The sequence below is a fragment of the Gobius niger genome (genome assembly GCF_951799975.1).
Source record: "Gobius niger genome assembly, chromosome: 13".
In the NCBI taxonomy this organism is placed as follows: domain Eukaryota; kingdom Metazoa; phylum Chordata; class Actinopteri; order Gobiiformes; family Gobiidae; genus Gobius; species Gobius niger.
Window position 1 is genome coordinate 29,540,208 of NC_136864.1, and position 17,289 is coordinate 29,557,496.

General features: G+C 40.5%; 1 protein-coding gene across 1 annotated transcript; it reads left to right on the plus strand.

The window, feature by feature from the left end:
* The first annotated feature begins 3,656 nt into the window (after positions 1-3,656).
* mrpl37 (mitochondrial ribosomal protein L37) lies at positions 3,657-14,483 on the plus strand. The gene is made up of 8 exons (XM_079569039.1): positions 3,657-4,168; positions 7,026-7,209; positions 8,454-8,569; positions 10,122-10,310; positions 11,709-11,863; positions 13,809-13,940; positions 14,012-14,086; positions 14,334-14,483. The coding sequence occupies exons 1-8, from the start codon at positions 3,784-3,786 to the stop codon at positions 14,409-14,411; spliced, it is 1,314 nt and encodes a 437-aa protein (XP_079425165.1). The 5' UTR covers positions 3,657-3,783; the 3' UTR covers positions 14,412-14,483.
* Positions 14,484-17,289: the final 2,806 nt, after the last annotated feature.

Here is a 17,289-nt window from a genome sequence, read left to right on the forward strand (position 1 = left end):
ACTGTTGCTAAGTATAGCGCCCTAAACCGAGCAAGCTGACGTAAACGTGCTTGCGGAATACGGACCAACAGCGCACACCGCTACGTGAGAGAAGTATCGTAACACTTTGATTTGGGAAAAAAAAAGTTTGATTTAACAATGCGGACTTGTTCTACCAGACTCAAAACACAAAGCAGAAAGGCTTCACTGTGTCAACACTACGATTAATTATTATTTGTGTAGCAGATTTAGCTGGAAGTACATGCTTTGAAATGAGCAATAAAATAAAATGCTTAATAAACTAAGCACTAATGTTCAGACCCTCAATCACATACAACAAAGAAAAGATAATAATTACATTTATATTGCAAAGTATTAATAGTCACAAAAATCTGCTTAAGCGGGAGACTGATACATTTCAGAGTTTATAATGCTGTTACTAACTGTACAGGGTGTGTGTGTGTGTGTGTATATATATATATATATATATTTTTTTAAATTATTATTATTATTTTTTAAAGAAAAATAGGTCTTACGAATTTTAAGGTATTGATTTGTTTTAACCCCTCCTGGAACCGCCACCTTAACTTGGTGGAGGGGTTTGAGCGATAACATTCAAAATATTTTCAGAATCAGAATCCTTTATTGTCATTGTACAATGCACAACGAAAAAATAAATAAATAAATAAGCAGCTCCACAGTGGTCTCAAATCAGCCCTCACAATCAAGAAAGATAAAATAGTCATAAATAAATAATCATAATATTTAAAACACAAATTCCTCATTCATTCACTTATCAGAGTTAAGTGCTTTGACTGCGCAGCGGTAAAATATGAATAATTAATCAGAATCAATCAGAATTTTAAAAGATACAGTGGGTTAGAGCTGTGTCTCATAACCAAAATGTTTGTTGTTCAATCCTCTGAGTAATAGGTCTGCTTCGGTTCACTCATCCTGCCCGTATGAAAACGATTGTTGGTTGGAGACAGAGGCCATTGGTGCAGATTAATAGTCACAATTCCTGGCTACTTTAGAGGTTAATGAATATTAATGACTAACTGTAGCTCACAGTGGATCAGCTCTCAAGAAACAAAATAGTGCAAAATAGTCAGGATCTAAGAACCGGATGATGTTCAAACAACTAATAGTGAATAGAGGTATCTTTTATACAATGAATAAATAAAAATAACTTTAAAGATAAAAAATACATAAAAAAATCTAACAGAATGTAAAGGATCAGAATATCAAAATGTCAACATTCTTCTCATCATTGTTTGTGTATTATTTGATCATAAAAGAGAAACAAACAATCAAACAAACAAGTAAAAGGAAATCATTTCATTTGATATATTTTGGCAACAAGGAACAAAAGGCAGGAGGTTGAGTGGCTCTTTAGATCAGATCAGATCCAGATGTCAGTAATCCTCAAACATATTGGAGATGGAGTTAGACAATGATAGAGTTAAGCTGGAGTTCAGATGAGTTTCTGTGGTATTAACACATGTTACATTTTAAAACAAAACAGAATGTAAGCATTCAAAATGGTTTACACCACTGATGGAGGCCTAGAAGCAAGAGAAACAAGGGCAGCACATGTCAAGTAAAATACATATGAATTATTACTTTTAATGGGCTAATTCAGATGCTCTGGGGCGGTTTGAGTGTGAAGCGGCCGGGATGAGGATCAGCACCTCCAAATCCGAGGCCATGGTTCTACAAAGGTGCTTCCCCTCTTCAGGTCGGTGGGGAGTCCTTGCCTCAGGTAGAGGAGTTCAAGTCTCTCGGGGTCTTGTTCACGAGTGAGGGACGGATGGAGCGTGAGATGGACAGACGGATCGGTGCGGCGTCAGCAGTGATGCGGTCGCTGTATCGGACTGTCGTGGTGAAGAGGGAGCTGAGACGGGGGGCGAAGCTCTCGATTTACCGTCTCCGAGCTGGCCTGGTGTCACCTCGGGGTCCCCTGAACAGCTGGAGGAGGTGTGCGTGGATCAGGAAGTCTGAGCCTCTCTGGGACCCGCCCCGGATAAAGCGGAGGAAAATGGACGGGCTAATTCAGGTGGAGTGGATCCTCTTCTGCACTCCAAACGCCAGCCCACACTCTGATACTTACATCATACTACTTAACACTGTGGGTGGTGTAATCGTCTCCATATTACGGTAAATTAAGTGCCATCATTTAATCAGATTATCATTTTATTTTCCCACTTCATGTTCTGAGTCACTCTGCAGAGTTCACAGTTTGGGAACTACTGTCTAAGGATATGATCAACTTTTGGATGCAACATTGGGTTTTGAACTTGCCAAGCGGGCCGGATCAGCTTCTATTATGGACATTTCAAATTAGATTACATAACAAACCCACATCGCCTTTCTTTATGTCAGTGAAAACAGTGTTTACTCTTCGCAATAGCATATCATGTTTGGTCATGTATTGTGGGCCGGATGAAAGGGCTCGTGGGCCATGTTTGGTCTGCTTTGAGTGCATATTATTTATTTGAACAATTACATCTATAGTTAAACCTCTTACCCCCTGCCTTAGCCAAGCCCATTTTCTCCAGTTCAGTTTGACCCAAATCTAAGAGCTTACAGCCTATAGGCCAGTGTAACGCCTCATTTGAAAGCTAAGACCTACAAAACTGATCCAAGCTTCTTTCTTGTTTTTGCTTTCAAGTTTTAGTCGTTTTTGATGTGTTTTCAATCACGTTTTCATTGCTTTTTTTTGTTGGACGTTTTGTGTAAAGTAACTGTTATCATTGATCAAGCCACAAAAATGTGACCAAAACATGTCGAATAATCAATTAAAACATGATGAAAACACAACCAAAAAAAGACAATCGTATTGAGGAAGAAGGTTAGAGGAGTTTTGTATGTCTTAGCTTTCAAATAAGGCTGTAAGCTCCAGTCAGGAAGCTTTAAGATTTCGTTAAAACTGAAAAACAAAACAAATATTATTATTTATTAATATTATTATTATTTATTTTTTTAAACTTTCCTTTTTTAGTGCCTCCGTGTGAACGGCTGAGGGGGTCCCCAGGAAGTGATCCAGCGATTGCTTCTGGGCTCCCTTGATGCTGAGCAATATTCATCCATCTTGTTATGGACTGGATCCTCTGCTGATCCTGAGCCAGTACAGCATGGATGGATATATACAATATCCGAGTATTCTTTCAAATAATGTAATGTCTCGATTGCGCCTCTCTCCTCAAGTGTGCATGTGTGCGTGACAGAGTGAACGAGTGAGTGGATGAATGCAGTTAAGGGTATGAATGAACAAAGTGTGAGTGACCAATGTGATTTTAACTGTAAATTCAATAAATATATTTGGATAAAAAAACTGAAAAACAGTGTAATGCCTCCTTTGAAAGCTAAGGCCTACAAAACTGAACCTTACATTTTTGTCACTTTTTTTTCGTGTTTTATAGGGTTTTTTGTTTTTTGTGGCTCTTTAATCACTTTTTTGTTGATTTCTTGTTGCTTTTCCGGCGCCCTTTTGTTGCTCTTTGTGGCTGTTTTTGTCACATTTTTGTTCAGGCGGGGGTTAAGAGGTGAAACACATTCAAAGAAATCCACCATCCTCATGAAATCTTATTGCAAACATTTGTATTGTCCCTGCGTGAGCTTCGTCTCCCGGACGGTAGGTGGCGGTAACGTTGTTTCCCTATTCAGAGGCACGGGAAGCAGCGAAGAAGAAAACATAAAAACATGGCTGCCTCCTGATCAAGGATGTTACCTCAGATGGCTTAGGTCGCACAATCTGTAGTTTTCTTGCTTTTGAAACACTTTGTGACTCACAGCAGAGGCGACATGTTTCCAGAGGCGGCCCGGTGCGTGCGGTCCGCGGGCTTCGGGTGGTCCAAAGCCGGACTGTTGGCGGAGGTGAGGCCGCTGACAGCACATGGGTCATCTTCCTCCTCCTCGTCCCGCAGACACTTCAGCCTCCACCGGCGCCTCGGAGGTCGGGTGACCCTTCCCAAACCGCGCCGGGAGAAAGTGCACATCCCCGGGCTGGAGAGGGTCACCTACGCGGACAGGATGCACTACGTCCCCGGGCTGGCCAAACCGGAGAAGCAGCTGTGGAAGAGGGATCACTCGGACCCGTACCGCTACAGCAGCCCGCCCCTCAGTGAGATGCCCCTGCTGAAGGAGCAGCCCTGCTACCTGTTCCACCAGAGGAGCAACGCGCTGGAGGGTAAACCGAGGAGATGCTTGTGTGGGGGATGCAGTTATGAGTTTATAAAGTATATTGGTCATTCAGGTTAAAATGACCAACTCGAATCTAGTCTCTTTAATGCCCAATGGCCAAACTACATATATTCATGCCACTACAGCGGAAAATAGGAGCGCATATTTAATTAAAGGAACAGGCCATCGTTTTTCTATACTGAGATATGATCTTACCTGAGCTTAGACGAGTTGATGTGTACCTGTCAGGTCTTGTCCTGCTGTGGACTCAGTCACGCTAAAAGACCAAAGATGTTGTCAGCATTTAGCCTCTCCTCCTCTCCTCTATGGGGCCAAACGGGGGTGAAGTTAGAAGCTCTTCCACGTTTCCCCTAATTAAATACAGTCACATGAGTAGTTAAACGATATATAGTAGGGCTGGGCGACGTGGACCAAAAGTCATATCCCGATATACAGTGCCTCTCGTGAGTATTCATACACCTTGAACTTTTGCACATTTTGTCATGTTTACAACCCTAAACATAAAGATTTTATTTTGATTTTTTTACTGAACGTTCACACACAAGTAACCGACAACTGTGAAGTGAAAGCAAAATGATACATGATTCTGTTAATTTTCAAAAAATAGAAAAGTGAAAAGTGGGGCTTGCATAAGTATTCATACAGCATTTTCTGAGTGCATTAAATTGCCTTTAAGTAAAAAAATCAAAATAAAATCTTTATGTTTAGGGTTGTAAACATGACAAAATGTGCAAGAGTTCAAGGTGTATGAATACTCACGAGAGGCACTGTATTTTGGTTGAATATCGATATACGATATATATCACAATATTTTTTTCCGCAAAGTGAGAGCTGTGAAAGGCCAAATATGAGTAGTTTTATTGAAAAATGTACGCATAAACACTGTATAACAAATGTATAATATTTATATATAAAGAGTTCAGTTTAAGAATAAGAACCTTAAAAATTAGCTTGAGATTACCTGTTTCTTTTTGTTAACTTAACAGCTTATCTGAATTTGAAATATCCAGATATATGCGATATGGTCGAATTCAATATCTCATTTAAAAATATATCGATATATCTTGAATATCGATATATCGTCCAGCCCTACAATAGTTACGCAAAATTAAACATGTCGATTTTCTGCACGGGTTAAAATGGGTACTTTATTGTAAGACATAATAATGCCATAGGAGAACTTCGTCCATGCAGTAAAGTGACGATTTTAAAGCGAAGGCCTTCAAAGGTGAACGTTACTTTTTTGCCATGAAGCGTTTTTGTCATGTTTTCGTCTCTTTTTATTCTTGCCTTTTTGTTGCGTTTTCATCCTCGTTTTCGGCGCTATTTTGACGCTATTTTTGCTAAGCTTTTAGTTTTGGGTAAAGCCAAACTGGAGACAATGTGCTCGATTCAGGTGGGGGTGGGCGGGGCGGGGCGATATATATCAATATTTAAGATGTATTGATATCTTTTTAAATGAGATAAGGAATTTGTCCATATCGCATATATCGACATAGTTATTATTTAATAGGCTATTTTTATTTAAGATATTCTTTAATTTAAATGTGCACCTGACGGAGTTTTGTTTGACAGTGTTTATGTTTACATTTTATAGTGAGTTTTCAGTAAAACTACTTTGACTTAAAGGGTTAGAATCATTTTTGGAATATAACTGACCTGCATCACATGAATGATCGCATTTTGAGGGACTATTTTCTTGCAGATCACTCCGCTGTTGTGTAACTTATACAACCACGAAGCTGATGCTGCTCAAATATAAGTTATTTTAAATGCAAAATGGTTAAAATTATTCTATCGACATTTATATGGTTAGTCTGGTGTTATAAGTGATTTGCCTCAGGTGCTCTGTGGAGCGGGTCAGGTCTGTGGAGCGGGGCAGGCTAGCTGATATCGTAGAAATGCGCTAGCCTTGCATTAGCCTAGCGCAACAAAACTCTTTTTTTTATTTTTTTTTATTGAAAAGTATATGAATACACAGAGTATGCCAGGGGGTAACAGAATTGTACAATACAATTATTCAGTTACAAAGATATTGTATTTTGAGCAAATACTGGTAGTTTATAGAGCCTTTTTCTTATCAGAACCTTCCAAAATCTTGATATATGAGAGAGTATCACTAAAAAAATGTGTAAAGTTGGGTTTCTGCTTAGAGTATTTACATTTGTGAATATAACATTTGGACAAAAGGATAAGTAAATTAATAACAAAATACACGTCTTCATTCTTTTGCTTTCTGAAGAAACAAAAAATAACGTTTTCCCATTTCAATGTAAAGTCCTTGTGTAGATGTCCAATTATAAAACTACATAAGTAGCCAGACTGTTTTTCATGCAGGCTAGCTGATACCATAGAAATGCACTAGCCTTCCACTAGCCTAGCGCCATGAAACTCTTCAAATATAGGAACTGCTTGAAAGTACCCAAAAATCAGCAACGCTCTGGATAACTAGGAAATGAGGCCCTATGTCAAAAATCCTGAAATGTCCCTTTACCTTTCATTTCACAGCTCTCACTTTATCGCTTTATCACTTTAAAAATATCGGGGTATATCGATATTCAACCTAAATATATCGGGACATGACTTTTGGTCCATATTGCCCAGGCCTAGGTGGGGGTTAACAGATGAATGACTTTTAATGCTTTTTAATGCCCACGGAAACCCTGAGGACTAAACTGAGTCTAAAATAAACCTACATTTGGCTGAAGTATGTCTACTGCACTGTCTGAAGGTTTTCGACTAAAATGCCAGGGTCAGAATGTGAGGTCAGAACTGCAGATGTATCATATGAATCTGTCTTCTATTTGGTGACTTTGACTTGACTTGTTTCCCTGTCTTCTCAGGAATCAAGCAGGCCCTGTGGTTGACCAAAACCAAGCTGATCGAAGGCCTCCCTCCTCAGCTGCTCTCGTTGGCCCAGGATCCAGCCCATCAGATCCCAGATCAGGACGAGCTCGTGCAGAACGCCATCAAACACGCTCGCTTCTGGGACACAACGGAGCCCAGGCCCTCGCAGGAAAGATACAGGTAACACGATGGAGTGTTGTTGACAGTGGATTCTAATCAGGAAGTGCTGACAACATTGACCTAGAGCGCTGATAATTGCAAAGTGGTTAGAGAGTCCATATTATGTTGAAGAGACTTTTTAAAGCTTTTAACCATGTTGTAACTTAGGATGGGATTTGTGAAGCGATTCTAACCATTCTGAACCAAGCACATTTTCTCCAGTTTGGCATTACCCAAATTGAAAAAGAGCGTCAAAATAGCGATGTAGGCAAGGATTAAAACGCAACAAAAGAGCGACAGAAACATGATAAAAAAGCGATGAAAAAGTGACAAAAATGTGACAAAAAAAGCAATGAAGAAACTAAGAGGTTAACGGAGGTTAAAAGAATAAACCTGCAGAGCCAAACACAACAGCAGCGGCGTGAAAAGGTGCCCGTGCGGCAGCCTCACTCAAAGCAGGATGTAGGATAAACAGGCAGGCAGGCATATCGTGGCTCTGGGATCAGCTTCTGTGCTTTTCAGATTTCTGATCAGCTACTCTTTATTTGATGAAATTTGGCCTCATATTCACAGAAAAAGATCAAAATTAGGAAATGGAAAAAGCGGAGCTCTAACGACGCATATGATGCGAAGCGCGACATCGCGCATCGCGGAAATACGCAAAGTCATTGACTTTTCTTTCACATGTGACTGAAACTGTGACAAATGCAACTTAAAACAGACTCTCAGACGTCCTCCAGAGGCTCCTGATCAAAGTTTATGAACTTTGTGCACTGTGCAGCCTAGAGTGCATTCTCTGCACAGTCCAGTCAGGACCGAGCTGCACTGAGCGCACAGGCCAGGGGCGAATCAGAGGAGGGGGCTCAGTGGACAGGGCTCCACATACAAACACACCCCAGCATTAAAAAAAAAAAAAATCTAGTTCTGTCCCAGTCAGAACGGAACAAAATGTCAGTTTATTTAATATATATTTATTTCAATCTTGGTTAGGAGTAAAAACAATACATCTAATACAATTATTGAGAAAAAAGGCCATGCATAAAGTTTTTTTATAGTTTATTGTGATTAAATATAACAGTCACATTATATTTAATCACAATAAAGTACCACCCTGGATCTCACAAATGGTCGGTGCCTTTGTGGCTCTTCACAGGATCAAGGTTGAAAATTTCGACTCTTGGTCTCTGACTAGTTAGCCACCCCTGGTCTAGGGTCAGGCCTAATTGCAGATTTTGAACAGATGTTTTTTTTTTTAATGTTTGCAGCAAAATCTTGCTCCAGAACCTGCTCCACCTGTGTGCCAGCCTGCAGCCCTCTCACCCCGCACTGGGACGCAGACTCCTCTCTGAGAAATACTCCCTTGCAGCCACGTGGAATAGAGGTACCATAGCGAACTTTTCTGTACAAGTTTGCATGAGCACAGCTATTAAAGGGACTATACGGAGTTTAAAAATGTTAAAGCTATTTCATCCCCGTACATATTCCAGCCATGTCCTAATGTGTAGATTGAGCTCACCTCACTTGAAAAAGGTGAGGTTGATTCAATCACAGCAAAAAGACTTAAAGGGATATTTCAGGATTTTTGACATAGGGCCTCATTTCCTAGTTATCCAGAGTGTTGCCGATTCCTGGAGATATTTTTTTGTTATAATTCATGCAGTTCTTATATTTGAAGAGTTCCGTGGTGCTAGGCTAGTGCGAGGCTAGTGCATTTCTATGGTATCAGCTAGCCTGTATTAAAAACAGTCGCTCCACAGTGCACCTGAGGCAAATCACTTATAACACCAGACTAACCATATAAATGTCTGTGTCGTTAGAATGGCAAAAATCCTGAAATATCCCTTTAAGTTGGATCAACAACAAACTCCAGCTACCGTAAAATGACATTGTCGCTGGCAAAAACAGTCATTTGCTATTCTGTAAATGTATAGCAATACACCCTTGTTTTTTCGTTGTGATGATGCTGGTGCCTTGTATCAATATGTTACAGTAATGTTACTGCAAGTGTCGTAGCATGTTACTCTTTCTTACTCATTAATTGTCCGTGAGAGTAAATCCTACGCTGAAAGAAAAGACAAAGGGACAGAGGGATATTGTACATCCAATCACACAATGGAGATCATTTTTTTCACTCTAACTTAACTGTAAATACTGTTTAAGTGGCGCTAGCCAACAGTTAGCTTTGCCCGTTAGCCTGTTAGCTTCTTCTTTGTGATTCCATTAGTGTGTATTGGTGGCTCCGACCTTCAGATAGGAAAGTTGCAATTGTGATTTTCTGGCTAGAGACACCAGGGGACACCATCATGCCATTAACACTTGTATTACCCCCAGAGGGACTACGGAAAGGATTTATTAAGGTAACAAGTTACTTACTGCTGGATTTAGCCATCTAAATAGTCCAGTGACCTCTCACAAACCACCCACCCAAAAATGTTAAAACTAGCCCAAATATTACTATCGCCATTTTCAATCAAGCATAACAACAACAAAAAATGTTCAGACATTTTTATGTCTTGGGGATTTAAGATTTATTGTTTTAATCAAAACTATGTTTCTTACTTACTTCTTTGATATAAATTATTGTTTATAACTTCTATCTACCTCTCTCTAGGTAGATTTAATGAGCCGAATATGATGAAAAAATACTGTTGGAAGATAATTTTACTGCTACAGTATGTTGACCATCCAAACAGAGAAAACTACAACCCACAGCTCTAGATTTTCTCCCGCAACGGCAGATTTAAAGTCACCCACCTATTTGGGAAAACCATAGACCTGGCAACTCTGCTCAGCATGTGAAATGCTTTTGTAATTGTAAATAAATCAACATTCCATTTGGTATTAGTAAGATCTGGTCAAATTGTCTGGGGAGACGGGGCCTTTACAGTGTCGGTCGGTTTATGTGGCGTTAGAAGGTTTGTGTTTGTCTCTAGGGGAGGACCTTTTCCAGATCCGTGGTCGGAACGGTCTCCTGTGCACCAGCATGGACCCTCTGCCCGTGCTGTCAGAGGCCCAGCAGGTGGAGGACACTACAGAGCACACTCTGGAAACCTTCTACCCTGTGTCTCCCACCATCGACCTGCAGCAGGTCAACGTCTACCACCAACAAAAGAACTCCACAGGTATTGGATTAAAAGTTAAACTTAAATGATGTCAAATTTGGTTTATGGCAGTAAAATTGCATACACTTTTTGTTCAGTCTTAGTAATGCCCCAAAATTTAAACATCGTGTCGGTCGGGGGTCGAAACACACAAAACCTCTTTAGACTAAATATTGATTTGATTGTTTTTTATTGTTTAATATGCCTTTAAATGTACTGCACATTACCCAGACACATTTTTAAAAGCTTCCAGGAGTGTCCATGTGGCTTCTATGTGTTGTATATTTTAAAGTTAGAAATACTAACTCAAAGGCCAGAAACTCAATTTGTGTTTTTATAATAGCTCATGTTGGCAATAATTCATTTATTATTAATTAATGACCAGTGACCTCCATCGGACTGGACTTCATCTGTCCCTCTTTGTTTCTGTAACAGTGGTTCCCTGCAGCTGCTTTAGGTTCAGCATTTTCAATATTTCCTCTCCCAGAGCGCTTTATGACCCTCTGGGAGAGAGATGGAGAGAGGGACATGTGTCGGATGCAGCACATGAAACACATGCCACACTCCACACTCTTTCCCTTTGTTTATTTCTGTGTTGAAAAAAAGTGTAAAGAATGGAAATCCCTTGTAAAAAAGCCATGTCTTCTCCCTGTCAGCATTAACATTGCTACAGCACCTGTACAAGTTATCGGTGAGCCGGTTATAATATAAGTTAGAAATCATGTCATGGGCCAACAAAAATCATCACGTGGGAAAGATTTGGCCCGCAGGCCAGATTCTGACATATCTGCTCTACATCAAGTCAACATCGACATCTTTGTTTTGTCCTTCAGAGCTTTGTAAAAGCAGACATTTGTTGCTTTATGGATCGTTAACGTGCAGACTGGAGCAGATCCAGGACCGATTTAGGGGCCGCAACGCGATCGCTAACCTGCCGCTAACACCCGCTTCAATCAGCAGCTGCTAATGATTAAATGTGTTCAAAGCTGGCTGGCAGCTTTTAACACAAACATTTATGGACAATTCAAGAGATCCCGGTTGTTAAGAATGTGTTAGGAAAGTACTGTATATTGTTATTTATTTCTCTGTAACCATGGATACTAGCTATTTAGCTATAATCCGGTGCAGTACATCAATGAGCTTGAAGTCTCTGTACATTGTCCCTTTAATAAAGATTAACATTGACATTAAGTTAGGAACAAGTTTGGACCACAGCTAACAAAAATGCGACACTCCCTATAAGGTATAGGGCCTTTAATGTTCACCATTCCAGTATAAAAATACAAAATAAGTTGATAAAATCAGTTTTGGATTATCTCTCTCATGTATTGCAATGGAAATAACAATTTGAATGGTCACAATTATGAAATTCCACGTCTTCCGTCATTTAAAACTTTGTAATGTTCCTGTTTGCCGCAGGTTTCCGCGAGGGTTACCCGTACCCTCACGCCCACACGCTGTACTTCGACGACCCCAATGGCCCCCGCTGCAGGCTGCGCCCAGAGCAGTTCCTGGCCAAGATGGTCATGTTCGCCTTCGGAAACGCTCTGGCCCGGGCGTATCTCCAGTACGGGGTAAGACTCAAGAGCGGGCGACAGGCATGGATACGGTGAGGAGAAATCCACTGGCTACAGGGGTTTGGAGATGCTCTTGACAACTATTTTATATTTGCTGGGTAAAAGATTGAAATGGACATTGAGAATGACTCTATTTGTAATTCCTTTTTTACAACAATGCTGCCACCTTCTGGTTGGACTCCACCTGAGTCTTTACTTTGCCTATTTTTCTTAATCATGCGTTCCATTTTAATCTGCTCTACTTTACAATACGATAAATATTTACTCAAGTAAAACAAACAAGTATTTGGCCAAAAGACTACTTAAGTACTGCGTAGCTGGTTAAGCGTAATAGGCTGTTATAGCTGTGACACAGAATCACTGCTGAGCAAACAGGCGGAGGATGTGGATGTGGATGTGGAGTCTGGGGGTTACACGGGGTTGAAGTGGGCCGGAACCGTCCAGTACGGAGTTCCACCACCTTGGGTAGTGAGGAGGGAAGACAATCATTAACACCAAATAAACTAAGAAGAAGAGGAGCATATGGAGATTATTGTTAATTTGTCGAAGCTGCGCTGGAGTGAAGTCCACTCTTCAGAGAGAAAGTGGATAAATAATCACATACGATCAGCAGCAGCTCAGTCCGTGTGCACAGGTGTAATGCGCCTCAATCTAACAACATTTATCATGATATCATAAACTCTACAGGACATACACTAATCCATAAACAGAGTCTCCTCCTCCAAAGCTCTAGCCCGCTTTTTATTTCACAGCAATCTGCCTTATATTTTTGGTTTTAGAGATTAATTTCAGAAGCATAATGAAGAGAAAAGGCGATTAAACAGCACGGGGTTACGGCCCTCGGGCACAGTGCAGTGTCGGCCTTTTTCACACAATCTTTCCTCTGATCTGATCCTCTGAATATGACCGGTGTAAAAGCAACAAAAAAGTCAGGAATCCTGGCTACAGTTTAGTTTTTAGTGTTGTCTGGAGCCTGTGTCTCCTCTTCAGCTCAGATACAGACGGAGGAAGAACATGGGCGGCGCTGACACAGGCGGCAGAGGCACTGAGGGGCCCCACTGGGAAACACTTTTGACAGTACATAAAAAAACAACAACAAATAAATAGAATGAGTAATAAAAGTTGCAGCTTTTTTTCTTTTCTTTTTTTTTCAGGAAAGTAATCATAATGTAGACACTGGGTATCTCAAACAAGAGCAAACATAATTCTGTAAATATTCTGTAAAATGGTTTATTTTTTTAATTTTAAAAATAAAGTAATTGAAAATGATGATTAAAGCAGAACTTAGTAACTCATGCCGCTAGAGGCCATAAGTGTCACTGCATGTTGCATTTTTTCTCATTAATTGTCTTTTCTGTCAGATTAGTATTTACTCTCACGGACAAAGAGAGAGAGGGATATTGGACTTTGTGCCAAAAATTTACACAATGGAGATATTTTTGTCACTCAAACTCTTAAATACTGCTGATCATGGTTCCATTAGTGTGTGTTGGTGCTCCAGGTCGGGGCAGCGAAAGTTGCAAGGGTGGTTTTCTGGCCAGAGACACCAGACCCCCCCAATCATCCCATTAACACTACAGAAAGGTTTTATTAAGGTGAACACGTTACTTAGTTCTGCTTTAACGCCCTCTGTTACATGAAATCTGCACATCCTTTCATATATTGATCCAACGTAGTGTTCTGAGTCTTCTGGGCTAGAGTTCCATCACTCAAAATCCACTTTAACCACTGGGGTTAGACAATGGGAAGCAGCCAAATGTTATTCAAAGATATTTCATATTCAAGTAGGAGTGAAACTACTGTTATGCATCTATTAGTATCTGAGTAAATGTGACTTCCCTTGTTAATTAAGTCTACGTTAATGAATCATCTGCTTAAGTGCTCTCACGGGCCAAACCAGGATTCAAACCTCCACAGTAACGTGTTGTTCTTCTGCTGTCAGACGGAGCCTCTGGCCCAGCTGGAGCGCCCGGTGGTGGTGCAGGTCGTGGGCACCAACGGCAGGATCTTCAACTTCCTGGCTTTCCAGCTCAACACCACGGACCTATCAGAGGACAGCGGCGTGAAGAACATGGTCAGCTCCTCTTCGTGTGTATCTCAGCTTGATTTGCTCTTTTCAAATGTCTTTTTTAAAATCTTCTCCAGGTTTGGTTAGACGAGGGGTCGGAGCTGTATGAATACGCTAAAGTGCGGCCACTCATCAAGAAGAAGCAAGTTGTGGTACGAACCTTTTGATGTAGTATCTGCATTTGGGATTGGGTTGTTTGGCTTGTTACTACTCAACAACGTATAACATTTCACCCAATAAATCGAATAGTATTTCTTGCAGAGCATTTATTTTATTACAGCTATTTTTATTGCTGGGAAAAAAAAAAATCTCTGAGAGGCTCACCCTTAGAATGATGATGTTTTGGCACAAATGAGCTTTTGGAGCAGATGTTTAAAGTGTTGTTTTCATGGCTTGCAGGTCCCACCTGGACTGGCCGGATACAACCCCGAGACCTTCAGGAAGTTCTTATCCCTGTATCTGCATGGAGCCGTGTAGAACTGAGCCCTCCAAGTTCTATCTGTGGACTGAAAGTACTTTTGGTTACTGTATGTATAGGATTATCAGTCAATAAACGTTTAAAAATTGTCTTGAGGATTTCCTGTTATGAGTAAACTATAATAGAGCGCCGATTTCAACAATGAAATTCCAATTGATTTTTTTGTTTTAAGACCATAAACCATAGCGACAGTTAAATAGAAACAACGACCATTCTTCTTTACAAAACATCTCCAGTTCAGTCAGGTTTGATGGTTTCCGAGCATGGACAGTCCGCTTTAAATCACAACACAAATGTTCAATAATATTCAAGTCTGGGGACTGAGATGGCCATTCCAGAACGTTGTACTTGTTCCTCTGCTTGAGAAGACTTTGAGCAGTGTTTAGGGTCGTTGTCTTGTTGAAAGATCCAGCCCCGGCGCAACTTTAACTTTGTCACTGATTCCTGGACATTGTTCTCCAGAATCTGCTGATATTGAGTGGAATCCATGTGACCCTCAACTTTAACAAGATTCCCAGTCCCTGCACTGGCCAGGTAGGACTTTGGAGCCGGTCTGTGAGTTGACTGTGACTGTTCTCACCATGCTGCGCCTCTGCTTATCTGAGATTTTTCTTGGTCTGCCACTTCGGGCCTTAACTAGAACTGTGCCAACTCTTCCAATTCCTCACAATGTTCCTCACAGTTGATAATTAGAGCTTAAATATCTGAGACAGCTTTGTATCCTTCCCCTAAACCACGATGTTGAACAGTCATTGTTTTCAGGTCATCTGAGAGTTGTTTTGTGGCTCCCATGTTGCCACTCTTCAGAGAAGATGCAAAGAGGAGAAACACCTACAATTGGTCTCCTTAAATACCCTATCTCATGATTGGATTCACCTGTGTATGGAGGTCAAGGGTCACTGAGGTTACCAAACCAATTTTGAGTTAAAAAAATGAGTGCTCCCCTCCAGGAAGCCCAACCATAACGTGGTGGAGGGGTTTGAGCACCTGAATGATCCTGGAGCTCTGTTGTCGGGGGCTTCGTGCCCCTGGTAGGGTCTCCCATGGCAAACAGGTCCTATGGGTGACGGGTCAGACAAAGAGCGGTTCAGAAGCTCCTTATGAGAGACCAACAGGCCGGTTTAATCGTGAGGCCGTCCTCCTGTGGACCCACCACCTTCAGGTGGCGCCATAGGGGGCCAGTGCCATGTGATATGGGCAGCTCCAACAGCTGCCCCCATGACCTGGCAACGGACAAGTGGAAGAAAATGGATGGATGGATAATTAGTGCTAAAGGTATTGAAATCAATAAATTGACAAGGGTGCCTACAGTTATGCACATGCTTAATTTTGTTTAAATGATTCTTGCACACTTTCCATAAATCACATAAACTTTATTTCACTTCTCAAATATCACTGTGTTTGTCTCCTATAAGATATATTTAACTGACATTTCTTATCCAGACAAACAAAGATTTATAATGGATAATCCTGAAAATGTACAGGGGTGCCCACTCTTTTGCAGAAGTAGATTAATCATCTACAAAAAAATGTAAGTCATCACCTAGCTGATAAAGCATCCATCAATAGTTAACCTCTTCTGAGTATTTATTTCCCAATAGGTCATGTTTTTCCATAAAAAGAAGAAGTATAAACTAATCGTGGTGTATCAGCAATATTTTATGTCTGGACTCTGCCCATGTTGCTACTGTTCAGTACTACATCCTCAAAAGAAAGATCTGAAGCCAGCTGAATATTGGTTTTAAAAGGACTTCGTAAAAGACGACTCTAAACAAACTGGAAATAGTTGGTATGCATTTGCTGTTGCTTGTTATTGCTCCACACCGAGTTTATTGCCACTGCTTGAGGGCAACGTGATAAACACCTTTACTGCTCCAGCACCTATTCAAAATAAGAGTGAGTAAAAGAATATCAATATATCTTCCTAATCTTACAGTTATACTATTAGAATCATGTAGAAAAAATAAGATTAAATAATTTCACCCTTACTCATCAAAACCTTAGTGCACATGACACATTATCCACAATTATAATTAAAGGCACATTGCGTAACATTTTGGACTACACTTTTGCCATCAGAAAAAAACTTGATCTTAATGATGAAATGCTGTTTTTGCAGTTGTTAATCAAAGAATGAATTTAGCTGAGGGCCTAACCTGTCAATCTCAAATTCTACTGACTTTGGTAACATCTCCATGGAGACGAGCCGGAGACGTACCCACTCCCGATAAAGCTCGTCATATCTTAGGAGAGCTGAGCCGCTCACAGCAAAAGCACTATTTCATGAGGTATTTTTCAATGATGGAAATACGTGTCAGAAAAGAAATGCTTGCGTTTCAGTTTCATTTATTGGGTGAAATCCTACGCAGTGTGGCTTTAAGATTTTTGCTAAAGATTGTACCCAGCTGTTTTTAGTTTGGCTTGGTTTGTGATGTTTATGGTTTCACTTCCTTATTGGACGTTGACAGGAAGTGGCATAGATGAAGGCAAACAATTTTAAAACTGTTGCCGTGTCGACCACATTAAGTCAATGGGAAATGAGTCAAACTGCTCTGGAACGATACCTTTATCTATGTCACTTCCTGTCAGGAGGAGGATTTCTTCATTAAAATAAGTCATATTTTCAAAAGCACTTTACACTTTAAATACCAATCGTTTCCCCCTTTCAACAAATAAATGAATCGAGACAAAAATCAACAATTATAACCAGTTTACCAGCGTAGGAGTGTGACTTTACCCCTATAAAACCATCAATATAATTATTATTAATACTAGGCTGTATAATTAAAATAACTATATTCTCTATCAGGGGCGGACTGGGACTGAAAAACAGCCCTGGACTCTGACCAGCCGGGCCCAAATTAGCGTAAATGCGAC